The sequence below is a fragment of the Embiotoca jacksoni genome, unplaced genomic scaffold, assembly GCF_022577435.1.
Source record: "Embiotoca jacksoni isolate LCO1_2020_lvr unplaced genomic scaffold, fEmbJac1.0.p SCAF_7, whole genome shotgun sequence".
Taxonomy (NCBI): domain Eukaryota; kingdom Metazoa; phylum Chordata; class Actinopteri; family Embiotocidae; genus Embiotoca; species Embiotoca jacksoni.
The window spans coordinates 11,386,414-11,403,729 of record NW_027185425.1 but is presented as its reverse complement, the minus strand read 5'-3'; the positions used below and the strand labels follow the sequence as shown (position 1 = coordinate 11,403,729).

At 40.4% G+C, this 17,316-nt stretch overlaps 2 protein-coding genes and 2 non-coding genes across 5 annotated transcripts; all 4 read right to left on the bottom strand.

Moving 5' to 3' along the window:
- On the bottom strand, window positions 1-2,822 carry rplp1 (ribosomal protein lateral stalk subunit P1). Its single transcript, XM_069176776.1, has 4 exons — window positions 2,611-2,822; window positions 1,414-1,488; window positions 472-586; window positions 1-125 (listed from the first exon to the last, which is right to left on the bottom strand). Exons 1-4 carry the CDS (start codon window positions 2,680-2,682, stop codon window positions 43-45), a joined length of 345 nt encoding a protein of 114 aa, XP_069032877.1. The 5' UTR covers window positions 2,683-2,822; the 3' UTR covers window positions 1-42.
- Window positions 2,823-4,120: 1,298 nt separating this feature from the next.
- On the bottom strand, window positions 4,121-13,538 carry clptm1l (CLPTM1 like). Of its 2 annotated transcripts, none has more exons than XM_069176382.1 (18): window positions 13,280-13,538; window positions 12,292-12,516; window positions 12,063-12,157; window positions 11,372-11,561; window positions 10,943-11,121; window positions 10,715-10,793; window positions 10,341-10,458; window positions 10,097-10,191; window positions 9,807-9,891; window positions 9,143-9,246; window positions 8,573-8,638; window positions 7,561-7,611; window positions 7,373-7,455; window positions 7,230-7,264; window positions 7,033-7,088; window positions 6,842-6,886; window positions 6,388-6,503; window positions 4,121-6,291 (listed from the first exon to the last, which is right to left on the bottom strand). In XM_069176382.1, the coding sequence occupies exons 2-18, from the start codon at window positions 12,454-12,456 to the stop codon at window positions 6,207-6,209; spliced, it is 1,647 nt and encodes a 548-aa protein (XP_069032483.1). In that variant the 5' UTR covers window positions 12,457-12,516; window positions 13,280-13,538; the 3' UTR covers window positions 4,121-6,206. The 2 variants fall into 2 exon arrangements, with proteins under 2 accessions (XP_069032483.1, XP_069032484.1); XM_069176383.1 differs by having other exon boundaries at window positions 13,332-13,538.
- A 506-nt stretch (window positions 13,539-14,044) lies between these two features.
- On the bottom strand, window positions 14,045-14,116 carry trnah-gug (transfer RNA histidin (anticodon GUG)). The gene has a single exon. It is a non-coding gene; the product is annotated as a tRNA-His (tRNA).
- A 483-nt stretch (window positions 14,117-14,599) lies between these two features.
- Window positions 14,600-14,671, bottom strand: trnah-gug (transfer RNA histidin (anticodon GUG)). Its single transcript has one exon. It is a non-coding gene; the product is annotated as a tRNA-His (tRNA).
- Window positions 14,672-17,316: the final 2,645 nt, after the last annotated feature.

Genomic DNA, 17,316 nt, shown 5'->3' with positions numbered 1-17,316 from the left:
CCGTTTTTGTACTTTTATTGTTTTCTTAAAAAAACAACTGTTTTAATCAAAGAGACCGAAACCCATGTCGTCGTCCGACTCCTCAGACTCCTCCTTCTTCTCCTCTTTCTTCTCCTCCTCCTTGGCTGTAGAGGTAAATAAGATATAGTTAGAATTAAATATGTACAGTACACACGGTAGCCTATGCAGTAAAGCCATTTACTCTTAAAAAATGCTAATGCTTAAAACTTAAAAAAAAAAAAAATCCAAAAGTTTTATCGTCCGAGTTTTTTTGGGGGAAAAATCTGTAGATTGTTTAAAGACCTTAAGCAGACAAGTACTAAAGTACGAGAGCTTTTTTATTTATAGGTAGGAGAACTGCGTCTGAGACTAGTCATATTATTTATATTACCGTTATGTCGAAGCCATTTTAGTGTTGCTGAATGTTACGCCTTTCTAAACTTTCAATTTAAAACGGTGTTTGCCAGATACCTGGGGCGTCACCAGTAGTGGCAGCAGCTCCAGCAGCGGGGGCTCCAGCAGCGGGAGCTCCACCTCCGGCTCCAACGTTGCAGATCAGACTGCCGATGTCGATGCTGGACAGAGCCTTAAAAAGTGACAACATTCACAGGTCAGTGGTGAGGATCGCACAGACCAAACTACATATAGCACAACACCAACACTAATGTTTTTATGTAGATATTGGTTATCTTACTTTGAGGAAATTGTGGTCGTAAAGTCCACAAAGGGTTGAACAAATGGATCTCAATTATGACTCGACGTATGATTTACACTGTTGTTTGCAGGCAATTTTAATCGCGTATATTTTTTTTTCTCTCCCTGTAATGGCCAATTGAGCGTAAAACCGGGCAGTTCAATCAGAAATTATGACTGGGATCCCAAATACAGGAGCTGGTCCTCAGAATCGCTTTCTTGGCCATGTATGTTGACACATACGAGGAATTTGACTCCGGTTTTAGGTTCGCTCTCAGCAAAACAAAACAGACAGACATAAATAGACATATTTACAGGATAGAAATGAACGCATATATACACCTAAAACAATGGTGCAATTGCACATAGTGCAAATTGCGCTGATGCGGCTGGGTGTCGTGCAAAAAAGGTCCATTGATGTAAAACATTTGAACTGTTCAGCAGAGTCCTCCATGTTCAACAGAAATCTAGTTGTATTTGATGGCAACAGGAAGACAGTGTCTCTGCCAATGAACTGCACCAGGGTTTCTGATATTCTGATCAAACAGTGCCGATAAAAGACACAGATACATGGAAAGCAGCTCAGAATGATCTCAAAAGCTTCCTGGTTTCAACACATGCTGCACCTCTCATTGGGTTTCAGTACAAAAGATAAAACCGCTCCTGATCATTATGGCACACAAGCTGAAAAGCATCGACAACAGTGTGTTGTCCTCTTACCTTGGCAAACAGACTGGGCCAGAAGGGCTCCACAGTGACTCCAGCAGCCTTGATCAGGGCATTCAGCTTGTCCTCCTACAGACACAGACAGGTTGTTACTACATTTATCCTTCAACAGCAGAACAACACAGAAACGGTCGTCTTTATCTACCAAGTAATTATATCATTGGTACACTTGAGTATTGCAATATTTTTGTTTTCTTGTGTGTATTGATTCTGAAGAACATTGTCAGTTTTTGGGTGAATGTCCCGCCACTGACTGACCAATCAAAGTCACTGTTAGTAAACTGAAATCTACAACTTCCTGTATTTGTTTCAAATTAAAAGCCCCATAACTTTTCATATCCAGTAAGGCCACAAACTAGGTTTTGACCTCATCTTGTGGGATATTTTTTTTTCCCATGCAAATATTCGCATCAGACAGTGGATCATTGTGTGTTGTGTTTAAACCCCAGACTACTCGATCGAAACATTCTCTTGTTGCACTTTCTCAAATAGTTTTAAAATCTTTGCATAAGACTACACAACCTAAACAAAAACACATTTGACACTTCCCCTGGACACCTAATTGACTATTAAATAATCATCAAATGAGAAATCGATTGCAAGCAAGAACAATGATTTACTGTAACCTTTCTCGTTATGATGGATCATTTATTAAAAAAAAGATGCCGCGTCCACGTGTCAGGACAACCAACTAATATATTACAATGACTTGACACACAGCAAACAAAGTTAGCGAACCGTGGTTACACGTGCAGGTGACGTCACCCTCTGAAAATACAGGAAACGATGTTCTGCTGTGGAGCCACATTAGCTTAGCGTCAGCTCGTCAGCGAGAGAATAACACATCTAAACAGTGGAGCCGGTGTTTGAGACTTGTGGCGAATAGCAACGAATTGTACCCATTGAAAAGTACCGTTTCAACCAGCGCTGCGGACCTGAGCTGCCCTGATGGGGGGGGAAAAAACGTGGCCTTAGCGTTAGAAACCAGCATGGCGCCATATCAGCCGGTACTTCGCGCGTCCACACGTCAACATTCACATTTCAACAGACGTATTCACATCGCAGTAAAACAATGAAGTAGTTACTGTGGTCGTTTTCTAAATTTAGGTGGACACCACCAGCACAGTGTTGCTCCCATGAGGAGCTGTTGTCCCGAGCTGTCGGGGGGGGGGAATAAACCGGGACACTTACGGTGACGGTGACTTCATCGTCGTGGAGGATCAGAGCAGAGTAAATGCAGGCGAGCTCAGACACGGAGGCCATTGTAGATGTTAGATTTTATACTTGTGGTGTCGGATGCCTAAATTTGACGGTGCTAGTCGCCGGATTGTGGGCCTTAGCTTCGAGTGAAGAACCAAGCACTTTAGGCACGTCGACTCCCAACAGCGGAAAAGGGAAGGAGGAGGGCGGGAGCTTGGACTATATACTGTGCGTCACGGATGCGTGTCTCTGACGTCATCACGCACGAAACGTGTGGTAGTTTTTCAGGTCAGATCAGGACCGACAACTCCTGCTTTCTTTTTTCTTTCTTCAAATATGAATGTCATGAGTTGAACACAGTTCTGTAGTATTTATTATAGTATTTACTGAGGTAAAGCTATAAATACAGCAATGAAAAATACTCCATTAAATGTAAAAGTCCCGCATAAAAAAAAAAAAATCCTACAAAAAAAAAAAAAAGTATGCAAGTGTCATTAGCAAAATGTCATTAAAGTAATGGTGTAAAGGTACTGCTTTGGTCCCTGTGGCTTATATGTCATGTATGGCCTGACTATTGTTAGTATTGAAGCAACAGTGTGTAAGTAGGATGGTACTATTGTTGCTGCTGCTAATAAATCTAAGGGGTTGTGAGATGATAACTGGGAGAGGAAAGTTCTGATACACACGTTTTCAGCTTTTGGATTTTTTTTTTTTTTTGTCTAATCTTTGATTTTTGGTAAGCTAATGAATCATTTGAAAATTGTATTGAAAGGAAACCATGTGAGAAGTTTGGAAGGAAAAATCTATTTGGTGGAACTGTTAACAACTCAGACATCTCAAATATGACCTCAACTCCTCACTGATTTTTGTAATACATAAGAAGGCCAAAAGGTTGGAACCAATGATTTAATCTTTTACAATGTGTTATATTTTAAAAAGCTTGTTGTATTATCTAGTGTACAAAATTTTCATCTAAAAAGTAATTGATGATGTCTAATAAATGTAGTGGAGCAGAAAGTACAATTTTCCCCTCTGAAATGTCGTTAAAGAAAAAAAGTAGCATCAAATGGAAATTCTCCAGTAAATCACAAGTATCTTAAATTTGTACAGTTTCAATAAAAACCTTCTATGTAAACCTTGTATTTTGTGGTAACATTCTTAACTTTTAAATCTAATAAAACACAAAACCTCATTGTGATTAACCAGCATTGAGAAATATGAGAACAAATAGTACATGTGCATAAAATATAACATAGTATCACAATAATCTCTGAACAGATGAGACTGAAGGTAAATACTAGTTAGGTAGGTAGGTAGGTAGGTATATACTTTATTAATCCCCGAGGGGAAATTTTTTTAGTTATCAGTATGCAGCAAAAAAAAGACCTGGGTGTGTACAAATGGTGCACAGGTATAAAATGTTTATAAATTGAAGTCTACATCTGTGCTTCTTTGGTTCCTGCACCCGTTATCATTTACACACAAAACTCTATAGACTGTATAGAAGAAAATGTTGCATCAGCCATTTTTATTTTAATCCGAAACACAAACATTACAATCGGTAAAACAATTTCAAGGCAAATATCTGGCAGATTTGTCTACATTTACCCAGGAACAGAAAATATGTGCTGGATCTTTGTAGACAGACCTAATATATCCAGATATCTGAAAATGGAGTAGGTTGAATCCAAGTAGAGTCTTTCAATATAACATATAACATTAGAACTCTGGCATAGAAATCTAAATGTGACGGTGTAAATCCCAATGTTGTAATACTTTCCTCAACTGTTACCATTACCGTTTCCCCCCCACAATGTCAGAGTCTGTTTAAAAACATGAGATCGACCATTTATGGTGAACGTACTAAGCTCACAAACAGTTCGAAGAATCATTTCACATTTGGCACTATCATATTTTCTTGGCCCTGATAGGTAAAAAAAAATACTCCAGCAGGTAAAACTCCAAAACTAAAATGGATGGAAAAGACAGTATAGCCTTTAGTGGTACCCTTCTGTGTTACAGTGTCATAAAATAAAGAATCATTAAACATGTGGACAGAGCAGGAAAAAAAAAAAAAAAAGAAAATTAACAACAATTCAACTTCACAAATTCCGGAACTTTCAAGCTTTACATTCTGGAATGTTCAGGCAATTCATAGTGTCTCCACGGCAACAAATCACACCCCTCTATCCTGCCTCTGCTGCAACTCAAGATTCTATAATATTTAGGCAATTTGTTGCCATCACCGTGGCAACAAATTGGAATCTTGTAAAAATTTCTTTTATATGTATGAAATTTCTAACTAGTTTTTTTTTTACATGATTCCAGGCTCAGACATTTTAAAGCACATACAGTAAATTAAAAGGATGGTTAAACAGGGTCATTCTGCAAGATGACCCAGAATTAAACTTTTCCAAGAGCGACATTTTTAACAGCCACCTCAGTGAGAGATGTTCAAAGAAATTTGCATAACTTCATATAATTTCTAGAAAGGTGCATTTGACAGGGCTAACAATGCGTCCACTTAAGCTTTTCTACAGCCCTCCTTTGATTAATGCAGTTTTTATGCTATAATGGAGTTCCTGTAATTACCAGTTACCGACTTGTAAATAGTGTTCACTTCAGCACCTAAGCCGTGATTACAATAGGAACTTGATTATCTGAGAGCTCTGACATATCAGACATGGTGCTTATTGAATGATAATACACAAGTGCCTGAAACAGTAAACACATTTGAATGCTTCACGGTTTGCCAAAGTCCATTGTTCTGGGTAATTGAACCCAGATTGAACTGAGCAGGTGTACAACTCGCTCCTGGATTATGTTGTCTAGATGAATGAAGCCTATCCGATGAGCAAAGCAGCTCTTGTTGAACCACTTTTGGACATGTATTGGTTTCTCAAAGCAGAATCTCTCCACAAAATGTCAGTTAACTGAAATTAGTGAATGTAAAAATGTTTAAAATGATAAAATCCCTTTTGACTTCTTCTTTATCCCTTAAACGGCGAGTCCCAACCAATGTAATCAATCATATTTTACTCTAGTATTTGCAAATGTACAAGCAGGAAACCAAAACGAATATATGACGTGATATTAACAGGATGGAATCGTTTCATCAGACAACCAATTGGTGACTGTTTGTTACAAAAGAGGAAGAGCAGATTTTATGGCAGAAAAGCCTTAAAGTTGCCACAAATATCTACTATAGGAAAGTTACGGGAGTCATCGGTGTACTCCGTCATATCAGGAATGAGCAGTGTCGGACCTGTTGCGGATTCAGGTTGTGCTCAGGGTGCAGGTCATTCACGCCAATCACAAACACATTATAGCCCCTTTCAACACTTTAGGACAGGATGACAAAGTCAAAAACCATGGGCATGTTAATGTACTGTAATGGTCTGTTTACAACTATCCATTCATCCATTATCTATACCCGCTTTATCTTGTTTACAACTAACCGGCCAAAAACATAAACAATTTCCTCTGGAGCATGAAGCTCAGCTTAGTTGATACCAGTTAAGATCAGTGGACACCAGACATTACCCACAGATACCTGATCGTTAAAGTCAATAGTACATCCTTTCTTTCTACTCCTTGTGAGTTTTCCTCTTGGGTTTTTCATCGTATGAAACTCCATATTCATTAACTCTCGTTTTGTCCACTGGGTAGAGCCTGAGGGAGCAGAGAGTTAGAGGTTACAAAACTGTTGTGTTGGTGATGTGTGTGTGTGTGTGTGTGTGTGTGTGTGTGTGTGTGTGGTATGTATACCATCTCTGGTAAAGGTAGATTAGAAACACCACATCATCTCTGAAACAGGCCAGTCGGTGAGACGTCGGCATGGTGATGATGAAGGCAAACACATCGTCGATGAAGGTATTAAATGCCTGGTAACAATCAATCAATTTCAATTAATATTCTCATAACAAAAGAAAAAAAAAATACACTCATCACCGAAAAGGATATTGAGTAACTCCTGCAAATTAAATCATCTGAAAATATCTACACGGCTAAAAGTATTTTCAGTTTAGATCTAATTTCACAAATAAAAATATAAATAAATGTAAATAAATTTAACAGCCAGCTAACACTACAAACTGTGAAAGAAAGAGCTGAACATCACTGTTTTACAGCACAACAGCTCTCTGAATCAGAACACAATCTATTTGCTGCACCATGTTAATAAATATATAAATTCATTATTGGAGAGGAAATTAGTTCTGACCTTATACATGAAGGCCTTCCAGGGCAGGTGGGCCACAGATTTCAGCTGTCGCATAAAGAACAGCAAAATATGTTTAAGATATTTACAAGATGAGAAGAGAAAATCAAATGCAATGCTGTTGTGGAATTTTTCAAGGAACATGATGCAACTTCACAACATTCCTTGTTCCTCGTCTTAAAGTGAAAACTCACCTTGAAGTTGACAAATAGTTGAGGAAGCATGAAGAGGAAACCGAAGGCGTATACACCTGCAACAGTGAAGATAAAACGAGAGTTTACAGTGATTATTATGATAATGTAAACAAGACTTAACTTTTAATCAATGGCACAAGTGACTGATCCAGTCAATACACTGGTTATCTTTGTGCTCAGTGTATAAAACGGCTCACCATTCACCAAGCTGTTGATCAACCACGAGTACCAACTAAAACAGAAAACGCGTACAATAAAATAAGTAATGACTGGTAAGACAAAATAAATCAGTATCATGGGATTTTCAAACATAGTGTTGGTGTTATTTCTAGACTCAGACCTCTTATATCGCAGGAATATCAGCGCATACACTGCTCCTCCAATACACAGTGGGTAAAGCAGGTATGAGAGATATTTCATGGCCTTCAGAAAGTACAAAGAATGTGACGATTAGAACTGAGCTCATGTTACAAACTATTGTTATTTGTGCTGGATTGTCTGTGCTTGTGCGAGTCCGTCGTGTCTCACCAGAGTATCGTATTCTTCTGTTCTCCTCTCCGATTCGTCTAATTTTCCGAACTGGGTCACAGAAAGCAAACACACATTAACACACTTGGCACACACATTGCCTTTATCTGTGCAGCTGTGAGGTCAGTGCTCCTGGAATGAAGGCAAAATGCTGTGGTCGCACTGACAATTACACAATATATCTGTTCATTAGAACTGCCCAATGTAGCATGATCAGCTTATATTTATAACAAGGCCAATTATTTTTTTCTATACAGATATATTATCCGACCAGGAAAGAAAAAAAAAAAAAAAAAAAGGTTTAATTTATTTGTAAAACATGGCCATAGCTAGCGACAGTAATTTAGTACAAAGCGTTATTACAGCAGCAGGCAGGAAAACCTGCAGAGAGAAAGCCACATACCGGAGTTAAAGAAAAATGGCACTAATAGTCCACATGGCAGTTCAGGGTTTTAATTTATGCAGTGTAGGCTAGATTTATTCTTTTACACTGCGGGGGTAAATACCAGAGGTGTGAGTCTTCACTGGCCTCATGTTTCGCTTATAATTCAATTGTCAACGATTCGATTGCAAGCCATCTCGATGAAGTTTATAGAAGAAGAGTGTTTTGTTTTTTTTGTAGCTACAATTTCCAGATATCCACTAAATTCCTGAAATATAAACTATCAGTAGATGCTAGAATTTACAAAACTTCCCCAGACACCTGACATACAGGCTATTGATAGACACTAGCTATCCGGCTGAGATGCCTCTAGTCCCCACTCAGTAACTACAGCGCACACAACTCAGACAGGTGTGTGTTAGTTAGTGTGAAAGTAAGTTAAGATTCTGATGTCAGATTTAGTTTAAGTTGAAACTGAGTGATCGGGCCAACCATATATAGCTTCTGTTTGGTAAACACTGGGCTATTAAGTTCTGTCACTGCATTGTGTCACGTCGCATCCTCTGATCAAGAAATGTCCACACTACTAGTAAATACCCCCCCCTCCCACACACACACACACACACACACCAGGAATGTTGGTTTGCCTCCTTTCCAGAAAACCTGAATCTTCAAGGCCTTCTTCACTTTCCATACCTACAACCGAAACATCAACACATGTATTAAAACAAGTATCACACATTAATCTAAAAATTATACTCTGCATTGATTTGACCTACATTTACAATCACTTTTACTTTGTTACGGCTGCTGTGCATTCAGACAAGGTGAAGTCTGTCTCACTATCATTAAGCCAAATATATTTTTGTAGTCGCTCGTGGGAAACTGTCTCTGTAGGCATGTAGGTATGTAAATAGTCCGAAATACTTTAACTTCTTACATTTTTAAACAATAATGAGTCAAAAGAGCCATTAATTCAGGAAAAGGCTGAACAGCCGAAAAGGCAATTTTTTTTTTTTTTTTTTATACAAAACTTTTACATGGAACAAAACTAAACAATGTTCTATAGTGAAGATAAATGATCTCATTTTGTTTTTATGGAACGCATTAATTTGGAAAATAAGCATTCCCCCCCCCCCCCACTATATGTAGTTAGCATTGTATTTACTATAGGTTTGTGTGAGATAAATGTACACTCACTTCAATGATAGAGCCGACCCCGGCAGGTATGAGGACGAGCAGGCTTGTCTGCTCGTCGAACAAATACAGGAAAATCACGATGGTGCTGAAACATCGCCACAGCACTAAAACACACAAAAAACAACATTTCATTCAGGAGCAATGTTAGTGACTCTGAAGAACAAACATTTGGTTCAGAATACTGATGAATGTGTCCATTCCAGTGTATTTTCTAGCTTCTTCTCTAAATATCCAAAAATCAAGTATCAGTGGAAGTGGCAGAGCTACAAAAATATTATTCTTTTGCTTAAACTGCTTTGGGTGAAATATTGCTCTCTTTGCTTAACAGCAACACCCAAGAACACTCAAGTGAACAGAGGGAAGCAGAATGTAACATCTGGCCACCTGGCAGTCCAAATTCACTCTGAATACACACAGGTACATCTGTGTGTGTCGGGTGTCTTGTAGACTCACTTGTTTCACACATTTTTCCAAAGGGTTATCACAGGCTGACAGTTACATACTGTATTGTACATTAACTATTTACCTCGTCACAAGAAAATGGTTGTGTGCAATTGAATCTCCAGACTTTCCTTAGTGTTCACCGTGTTGCGTTTTTCGTTGTATAAACGTTGCATTGACGGGGCGGATGAGAGCATAAAGCCATTGCTGTGAAGTGACCCACCTGCTTTGCTGGACATTCCCACCATGCTTTTCTTCTGCTTCCAGAAGCTGATGTCATTTTTGAAGGCCAGGAAGTCAAACAGGAGCTGCAAAAAGTAACAGACATGACAGGAGTTTAAAACCTTTAAGCCCCAAGAAGGTAACGGTTTGCACCAAAGGATTACACATGCAGAGCAAATAAATACACAACCCTTAACTACTACAGTTCCTGCAGCAATTAGTATTCAGAATTTCTGTGCCATTACATTTGACTTCATGCAGTATATTCTAAAACTCTACAGTCCAACTCACATGGAAGGCAGCTACAAAGAAGGTCAGAGCCAGGAAGTACAAGTTGGTATCCACAAAGATCCCTTTGATCTCATCAGCATCCTTTTCTGTGAAACCTGCGAAACATAAAACACATTATTAGAGTGATGCGTTTGTGTGTGTGTTTGTGTGTGTCTAAGTGTGAGCGAGAGAGATATATAGCGGAGAGAGAGAGAGAGAGAGAGAGAGAGAGAGAGAGAGAGAGAGAGAGCGCATGCGAGCATACCGAACTGCTGCAGAGAGTAAACAGCATCTTGCATGTGGATCCAGAATCTAAGTCGCCCCAGAGAGATGGCGTCGTAGGAGATTGTCAGAGGGAGCTCCGCGGAGCTACTGTTGATCTCCTGTACACACACACACACGCACGCACACACACACACACACACAGACAGACAGACAGACACAGAATTCAGTAACACACTGATGTTGTGGCCTCATACACTTTAAATGTGACCTGGGTCTGGGTCACCCTTATTCAATATTCTCCAAGCATGTTCAGTTGGAAAATAAAGTGAATAACAGAAGATAGAGTTTCTTTGAAAATCTGCCACTGGGTCTAGCTGACAGGCAGTTGCAGCGTATTGCATAATATAAACTTACAACAAGGTCCTTGACCCGGTTGCTGAGCTCGTCGACAAATAACAGAGGAAGATACACCATCTTCTTCCCATTCGGGAATCTGAAACATAAACAAACAAAATACTTTTCTGATGCCTTTAGATGTGTGTATCCACCGAGTTCAATATCCCTTGTAGTTTTTTTCTGTTCACACATAGCCAGACTGCTCTCTGACAGTGTTTCTCTGTGTTTGAGTATCCATGGTCTTACATATTGAGGTATCTGTGCACATCACTGGGGAGGGATTCTTTGTCGAACAGGAAGTGGTCGCTGACAATGTTGAGTGTTAGGCGGGAGCGCCAGTGGGAAACTGGGTGATCTGATATAGAAGTGGCTCCACTTCTTGCTGCATCACGCTTTTTCTTCTTCTGGGCTTGCTCTTTCGGACCCTGTGTGATCAGACACGCGCGTGAACTCTCAAATTAAAACTCAATGAGAAGAAGCCAAACTCCTCTGAATCTATATTGATAAGATCAGAGAATTATGGGAGATGCAAAAGGAACGAAGGTATCACATTCTGTGTATTGGTTGATGCATCTACCGTACATGTTCTGCAGTTAAGAAATGAAAAAGGAACGATTTTACAGTAGCAGAGGAATAACGACAGGAAAAACTCAAAAACCGTTTACCACTTAATACCTGTGTTTGATCCTCCAGAGATATCAGAGAGATTTCAGGCAGTTTAGGGACCATGTATGTGGTGAGCTGAGCCACGAAGTGGACCTGTTTTGGATCGTGCCACGGACTGAAGCCCGCTTGGTGGACAAATATTAGTGCATATAAAGTGCCATTGTTACGGGTTTTCTTCGGGAGGGAGACATTGACGATCCTGGAGGAAAGAGAGAAGAAAGAAGATGGAGTGAGAATCAAAATTTAGATGTTTAACCCTCTGAGAGCTACGACCCGCCAGCAGGTTTGAAAGGCGTGTTTTTATATATATATATCACATCACTAATATGTGTAATATTTATTTATTACCCAGAAACTGTAAAAACAGAAATTATCATCGGGTTTTCAAATTCAGACCTTAGGCTATCACTTAGTGATATGTCACCAATATTACTTTAGTCTACATGTCACATTAAAAATGTTGACAAAATTAAACCATTTGCACAAATCAGACTGCAAATAAAACTAAATGTTGCTCTCTTCAGCACAGCTGGGAAGTCTTTAACGACTCTGCTGAGACCAACAGACATTGTTGAGCTCCCCCTACTTCTGTTGTTTCTATAGAGGTGCAGCATCTGCTGGTTTAAAATTTTGATTTGAATTAAGATTTGAAGACCGAATCAATTCACTTTCCCCACTAAAACCTGCGAGTCCCACCAACCTCTCAAACTTGCTGTTGACATCAAAGTTCTCCTCTGTGTGGATCAGCGTGTGCCCGCTCTCTGCATTTGACTGCAGTGCAGTGTAGATACTCAACTAAAAAAAAACAAAACAAAGTAGAGAGACGTCACAGGTATTAGTGTTTACATATTCTGGCAACGGCTCCTACGCCGCTCATCGAACCAAACGGACAACGCGAGAGCGTCCGTCCGCCCGTCCACATAACTGACCTGCAGTTTGGGGTTCCCTCCCAGGAAGGGTGTGATGCAGTTGTCACCTTTGGGGCTGTCGCAGGGTTTGGTGTACACGATGCCGTACATCACCCAGCAGGTGTGCAGCACGTAGACGGCGAACACCCCCACAACCAGGGTGGTGAACGACGTCTTCAGAAACATGACGCTGGCGTGTGTGTCGTCGTCGTCTCCTTCAGCTAGCCGGGCGGCGGGGCCATACGTCTGGAAACGAGCCATCACGGGAGGAGGATTAGACGGAGGAGGGTACTTATTTTGTCTCTTTCTGTGTCAAAAAGGGACTATAAACTGGCCAAGCCACAATTTGTTCTTCCTCATTTGTAAGAGACAGCTGAAAAGGTTTCCATTTAGAGAAGCTGTTGGTTAGCCTGTACATACAGCTACTCCATTTTTTTTTTTGTACCCAGCTGTGGTAAGAACTTTTGTGCATGTTCTGGTATCTGTCTCCTTTTGTTTGATGTTGATGTGATCCTAATTGTTCAGCTGTTAAAGCGCTTTGATGGTCTATCTGCGGAAGTTGCAATGCAAATCCACTTTCCTTACATTAAACAGGATGCAGTCAGTGAGGGTCTGACATTGAAAGGAAACTTATTTACGCAGGAGATTTTTTTTTTTTTGGAGCTGCTCTTCCAAAGCACCCGAACTACTGCGAACACTTACTGGCGGAGATGAAACACGGATTCATTCATTTGTCTCTCAAGGTTGCATTAAAAAGACACTTCTGGTGGTAATTTCCCGCCAAAATGAGTTAATTTAACTCAAACGCTGAAACACTCGCTGTCAAGTTGTCCATATGTTTCTTCTCAGGTTTTACGAGTCACCATCTGAAAGGTTTGTTCGCGGATGTTTCATGATATCTACCGTATCGGTGCTGCCAAATTAACAGGGTCTTTTTTTTTTTTTTTTTCCCCTCACAGGTTGAGGCTTATAATAAAAGTAAAATTCAGCCGCTAACGTCAAACATTACCGGTGTTTTATCGAGCAGGCTGTCGTTGACAGGACACACTCTGCTGGATCACAGGCTGGCCATCCGTCCGCTCACTTTACCGACATCGTCTCTTCAAACCCGTCCGCTCGTTGCGGCTCAACAAGACATCTGCTGTCGACTCGGCTGGCCTCTCCTTTCCAAGAAAACAAACAAACAAACAAACAAACAGCTATGTCCAGTTTTGTTTTAAATGAAGGCACGATGTGTATCCACTTCCGCCATTCGTTTCCTGGTTGGTTTCTTTGACGAGATTCGGGAGAAGTAACGCGAGACTTTATGTCGCTTAGGCACTTGCGGCTATGAAATCAGATTCATAAAGACAGGCGTGTGGGCATCGATTTGGACATAAAAACGATCATGTTACGTGGAGTTATTAGGACTTTTAATCAAAAGCAAATTTAATGATGTATTTAAATATGACATACTCGGTCAAATAGGCTACATATACGTCATACCGATCGGTCAGATGCAGAAAATTTGTGGACCTGCGCTTTTTGCTGATTGTAACAAGGTTTGACAAAACATTTAACTATAATTGGTACGATAAAAACACTGCGTTAGAATAAAAACATTCTTCACGTCTAAAAGCATATGAACACATTCAGGGGAGTGAAGCAACATTCATAGAGAAGGTTAGGTTTACTGGGATCAATACTCAATGATTTACCTTCTTAGAAACGCATGCTGGGACTACTTTCATGGACACTTGAGGTGGGTTATACGTTCATGTCTTTTAAAAGGGACTGCCGTGACCCGGATTCGAACCGGGGTTGCTGCGGCCACAACGCAGAGTACTAACCACTATACGATCACGGCTGGCCATTTGCCTTCCGGACCCACTTAATCATGTTTTTTTTTTTTTTTTTACCGGAGATTCATCTAAATCTGAAAGTGACATTTCCTTGTGACTTCAACCATATTGAGACCGTTTTATTAGCCTACTTAAAAAAGTAATAATACGTTTCCTGCAAGTGTCAGTGTTTAGCTTCAGAGATGTTGATTCAAACTTATGGTCATTTTAGACGATATTGTTTAACTTCACTGCATTACACAGAAATGAATTTCCCTCAGCCCTATTCAGCCTGTACTCACTGATAAAGCTAATTGGAGGAGACACAAGAGCTCAACATCCTCGCGAATGACCACATAGTTCAATTCACATCGCCCTGAAACAGTTGGAGGGTAGGATTTGCATCATGAAGGTAATGAATTAGCGTTTAAGTCCACAGTATTCTCATCTTCTCAGCTCTGACAACCATGGATGATGGAGATACACAGTTTGCCCCTTAGAAATAAAACTGCCGTGACCCGGATTCGAACCGGGGTTGCTGCGGCCACAACGCAGAGTACTAACCACTATACGATCACGGCTGACAGCTGAACAGCTGGAACAAATCTATAAACCACAGGTTCATCAATGACCAAACAGTTAAAATGGTCAACAGTTTCAAATACCTCAGAGTGACACGAGACATTAGAGTCCGTTTTTACCACATGACATCTAAAAAAGGATCCATTTAAGACTTTAAGACAGCAGCAAGAACTCTCTGTGACTCTATTACTGTCCCAGATCATTATTCAGCCCTTCCTATTGTACTGTTCCACCTACTTTTTTTTTTTTTTTAACATGTTCTCCGTTAAAATCCAAGGGTATAAATGCACCATCTGCTTACATTTCCCACATGTAAGAATTTTACAGTGTTGTGTATTAAACAGTCACAGTGAGATAATAACCTTGTCAATACAGGCTCACAGAAGGTTGCCTCGGGCTAAAATGATTCAACAGCAAACACCAATTTATCTCACATAACCTTAGGGCAGGAAAATATATCAGATATAAAAACGCATGTGTGAGATCTTTTATGCCTCATCTCTGGCTGTGAAATAATGTTAGCGCTGTGAAGCAGCAATTTGTTTGTATTTGTACACCAGTCACTTTGACATTTAACCAGGACTGTTTGTCCCTGCATGACATCCAAACCTGCTTTACTGTACTAATGAATCATTTCTGCGCTGCAGACAGTCAAGCTTATCTGCTTCTGAGTTCGGGCCAGTGACACTGACCTCAGTCTTAATGAAGTCCTTGAAACTCAGAGTTTTTCTTCCAACACATGCATCACAGCCTCACTCCTTGACCCCCTGCAGTTGGCCTGCAGACTGAAGTGTCTGCTGTGTCAATATGGGCCTATAATTTGTCTGTGGACTCCCATAACCTCCGTGACTCTGCCATCAGGATATTATATGTGGAATATACAGTCGCTGTGAATTGAGCACCATCACCATCATCCTGGAAGTGCTCTGTGGGCAAATTTCCCAGCTGAACATCACTTCATAAATCTTTAATGGGATATTATTAGACTTCCTGTATCCAGCGTGACCCCACCTGTCTTCACTGTACCTCTCCCCGACTCAACTCCCTGCACACCAACTAACTGCATCTTTTGCTTCCTGTCTGTCAGATGGTTTACGTTCGCAGATGACCTGACCCTTTTAGGCCTCATCAGTGGCCATGAAATGGACTGTCATATGTCATGATCCACCATCTGCATCATCTGAAGATACAAGCAATTTCAAAGTTAGATGCTGTTAGAAACTCAAGAAAACTCATATGTTATATGATCGGTCTTCTGAATGATATGAATGACCCAGACTTAAAGTTATTACAGTGCATCCGGAAAGTATTCACAGCGCTTCACTTTTTCCACATTTAGTTATGTCACAGCCTTATTCCAAAATTTATTAAATAAATTTTTTTCCTCAAAATTCGACACACAATACCCCATAATGATAACGTGAAAAAAGTTTGTTTAAAATTTTAGCAAATCTAGTAAAAATAAAGAACGAAAATATATCACGTACATAAGTATTCACAGCCTTCGCTCAATACTTTGTTGAAGCACCTTTGGGAGCAATTACAGCCTCAAGTCTTTTTGAGTATGATGCTATAAGCTTGGCACACCTATTCTTGGGCAGTTTCTCCCATTCTTCTTTGCAGGACCTCTCAAGCTTCATCAGGTTGGATGGGGAGTGTTGGTGCACAGCCATTTTCAGATCTCTCCAGAGATGTTCAATCGGATTCAAGTCTGGGCTCTGCCTGGGCCTCTCAAAGACATTCACAGAGTTGTCCCGAAGACACTCCTTTGTTATCTTGGCTGTGTGCTTCGGGTCGTTGTCCTGTTGGAAGATGAACCTTCGCCCCTGTCTGAGGTCCAGAGCGCTCTGGAGAAGGTTTTCATCAAGGATGTCTGTACATTGCTGCATTCATCTTTTCCTCCATCCTGACTAGTCTCCCAGTTTCTGCCGCTGAAAAACACTCCCACAGCATGATGCTGCCACCACCATGCTTCACTGTAGAGATGGTATTGGCCAGGTGATGAGCGGTGCCTGGTTTCCTCCAGACATGACGCTTGGCATTCAGGCCAAAGAGTTCAATCTTTGTTTCATCAGACCAGAGAATTTTGTTTCTCATGGTCTGAGAGTCCTTCAGGTGCCTTTTGGTAAACTCCAGATGGGTTGTCATGTGCCTTTTACTGAGGAGTGGCTTCCGTCTGGCCACTCTACCATACAGGCCTGCTTGGTGGAGTGCTGCAGAGATGGTTGTCCTTCTGGAAGGTTCTCCTCTCTTCACAGAGCAACGTTGGAGCTCTGTCAGAGTGACCATCGGGTTCTTGGTCTTGGACTTCATGGCTTGGTTTGTGCTCTGACATGCACTGTCAACTGTGGAACCTTTATATATAGACAGTGTGTGTCTTTCCAAATCATGTCCAATCAACTGAATTTACCACAGGTGGACTCCAATCAAGTTGTAGAAACATCTCAAGGATGATCAGTGGAAACAGGATGCACCTGAGATACATTTTGAGTGTGATGGCAAAGGCTGTGAATACTTATGTACATGTGATTTTTTCACTTTTTTATTTTTAATATATTTGCAAAAATCTCAAAACATTTTTTTTTCACGTTATCATTATGGGGCGTTGTGTGTAGAATATTGAGGAACATTTTTTTTATTTAAT

Excerpts from the sequence above, each read along its gene's own strand:
- rplp1 (XM_069176776.1), bottom strand. The coding sequence starts at position 2,682 with ATGGCCTCCGTGTCTGAGCTCGCCTGCATTTACTCTGCTCTGATCCTC. Across the intron at positions 1,489-2,610 it reads ACGATGAAGTCACCGTCACC|GAGGACAAGCTGAATGCCCT; the intron begins GTAAGTGTCCCG and ends CTGTGTCTGTAG. Across the intron at positions 126-471 it reads CACTACTGGTGACGCCCCAG|CCAAGGAGGAGGAGAAGAAA; the intron begins GTATCTGGCAAA and ends TTACCTCTACAG.
- clptm1l (XM_069176382.1), bottom strand. The coding sequence starts at position 12,456 with ATGTTTCTGAAGACGTCGTTCACCACCCTGGTTGTGGGGGTGTTCGCC. Across the intron at positions 11,562-12,062 it reads GTCAACAGCAAGTTTGAGAG|GATCGTCAATGTCTCCCTCC; the intron begins GTTGGTGGGACT and ends TCTTTCCTCCAG. Across the intron at positions 11,122-11,371 it reads CTCTGGAGGATCAAACACAG|GGTCCGAAAGAGCAAGCCCA; the intron begins GTATTAAGTGGT and ends CTGATCACACAG.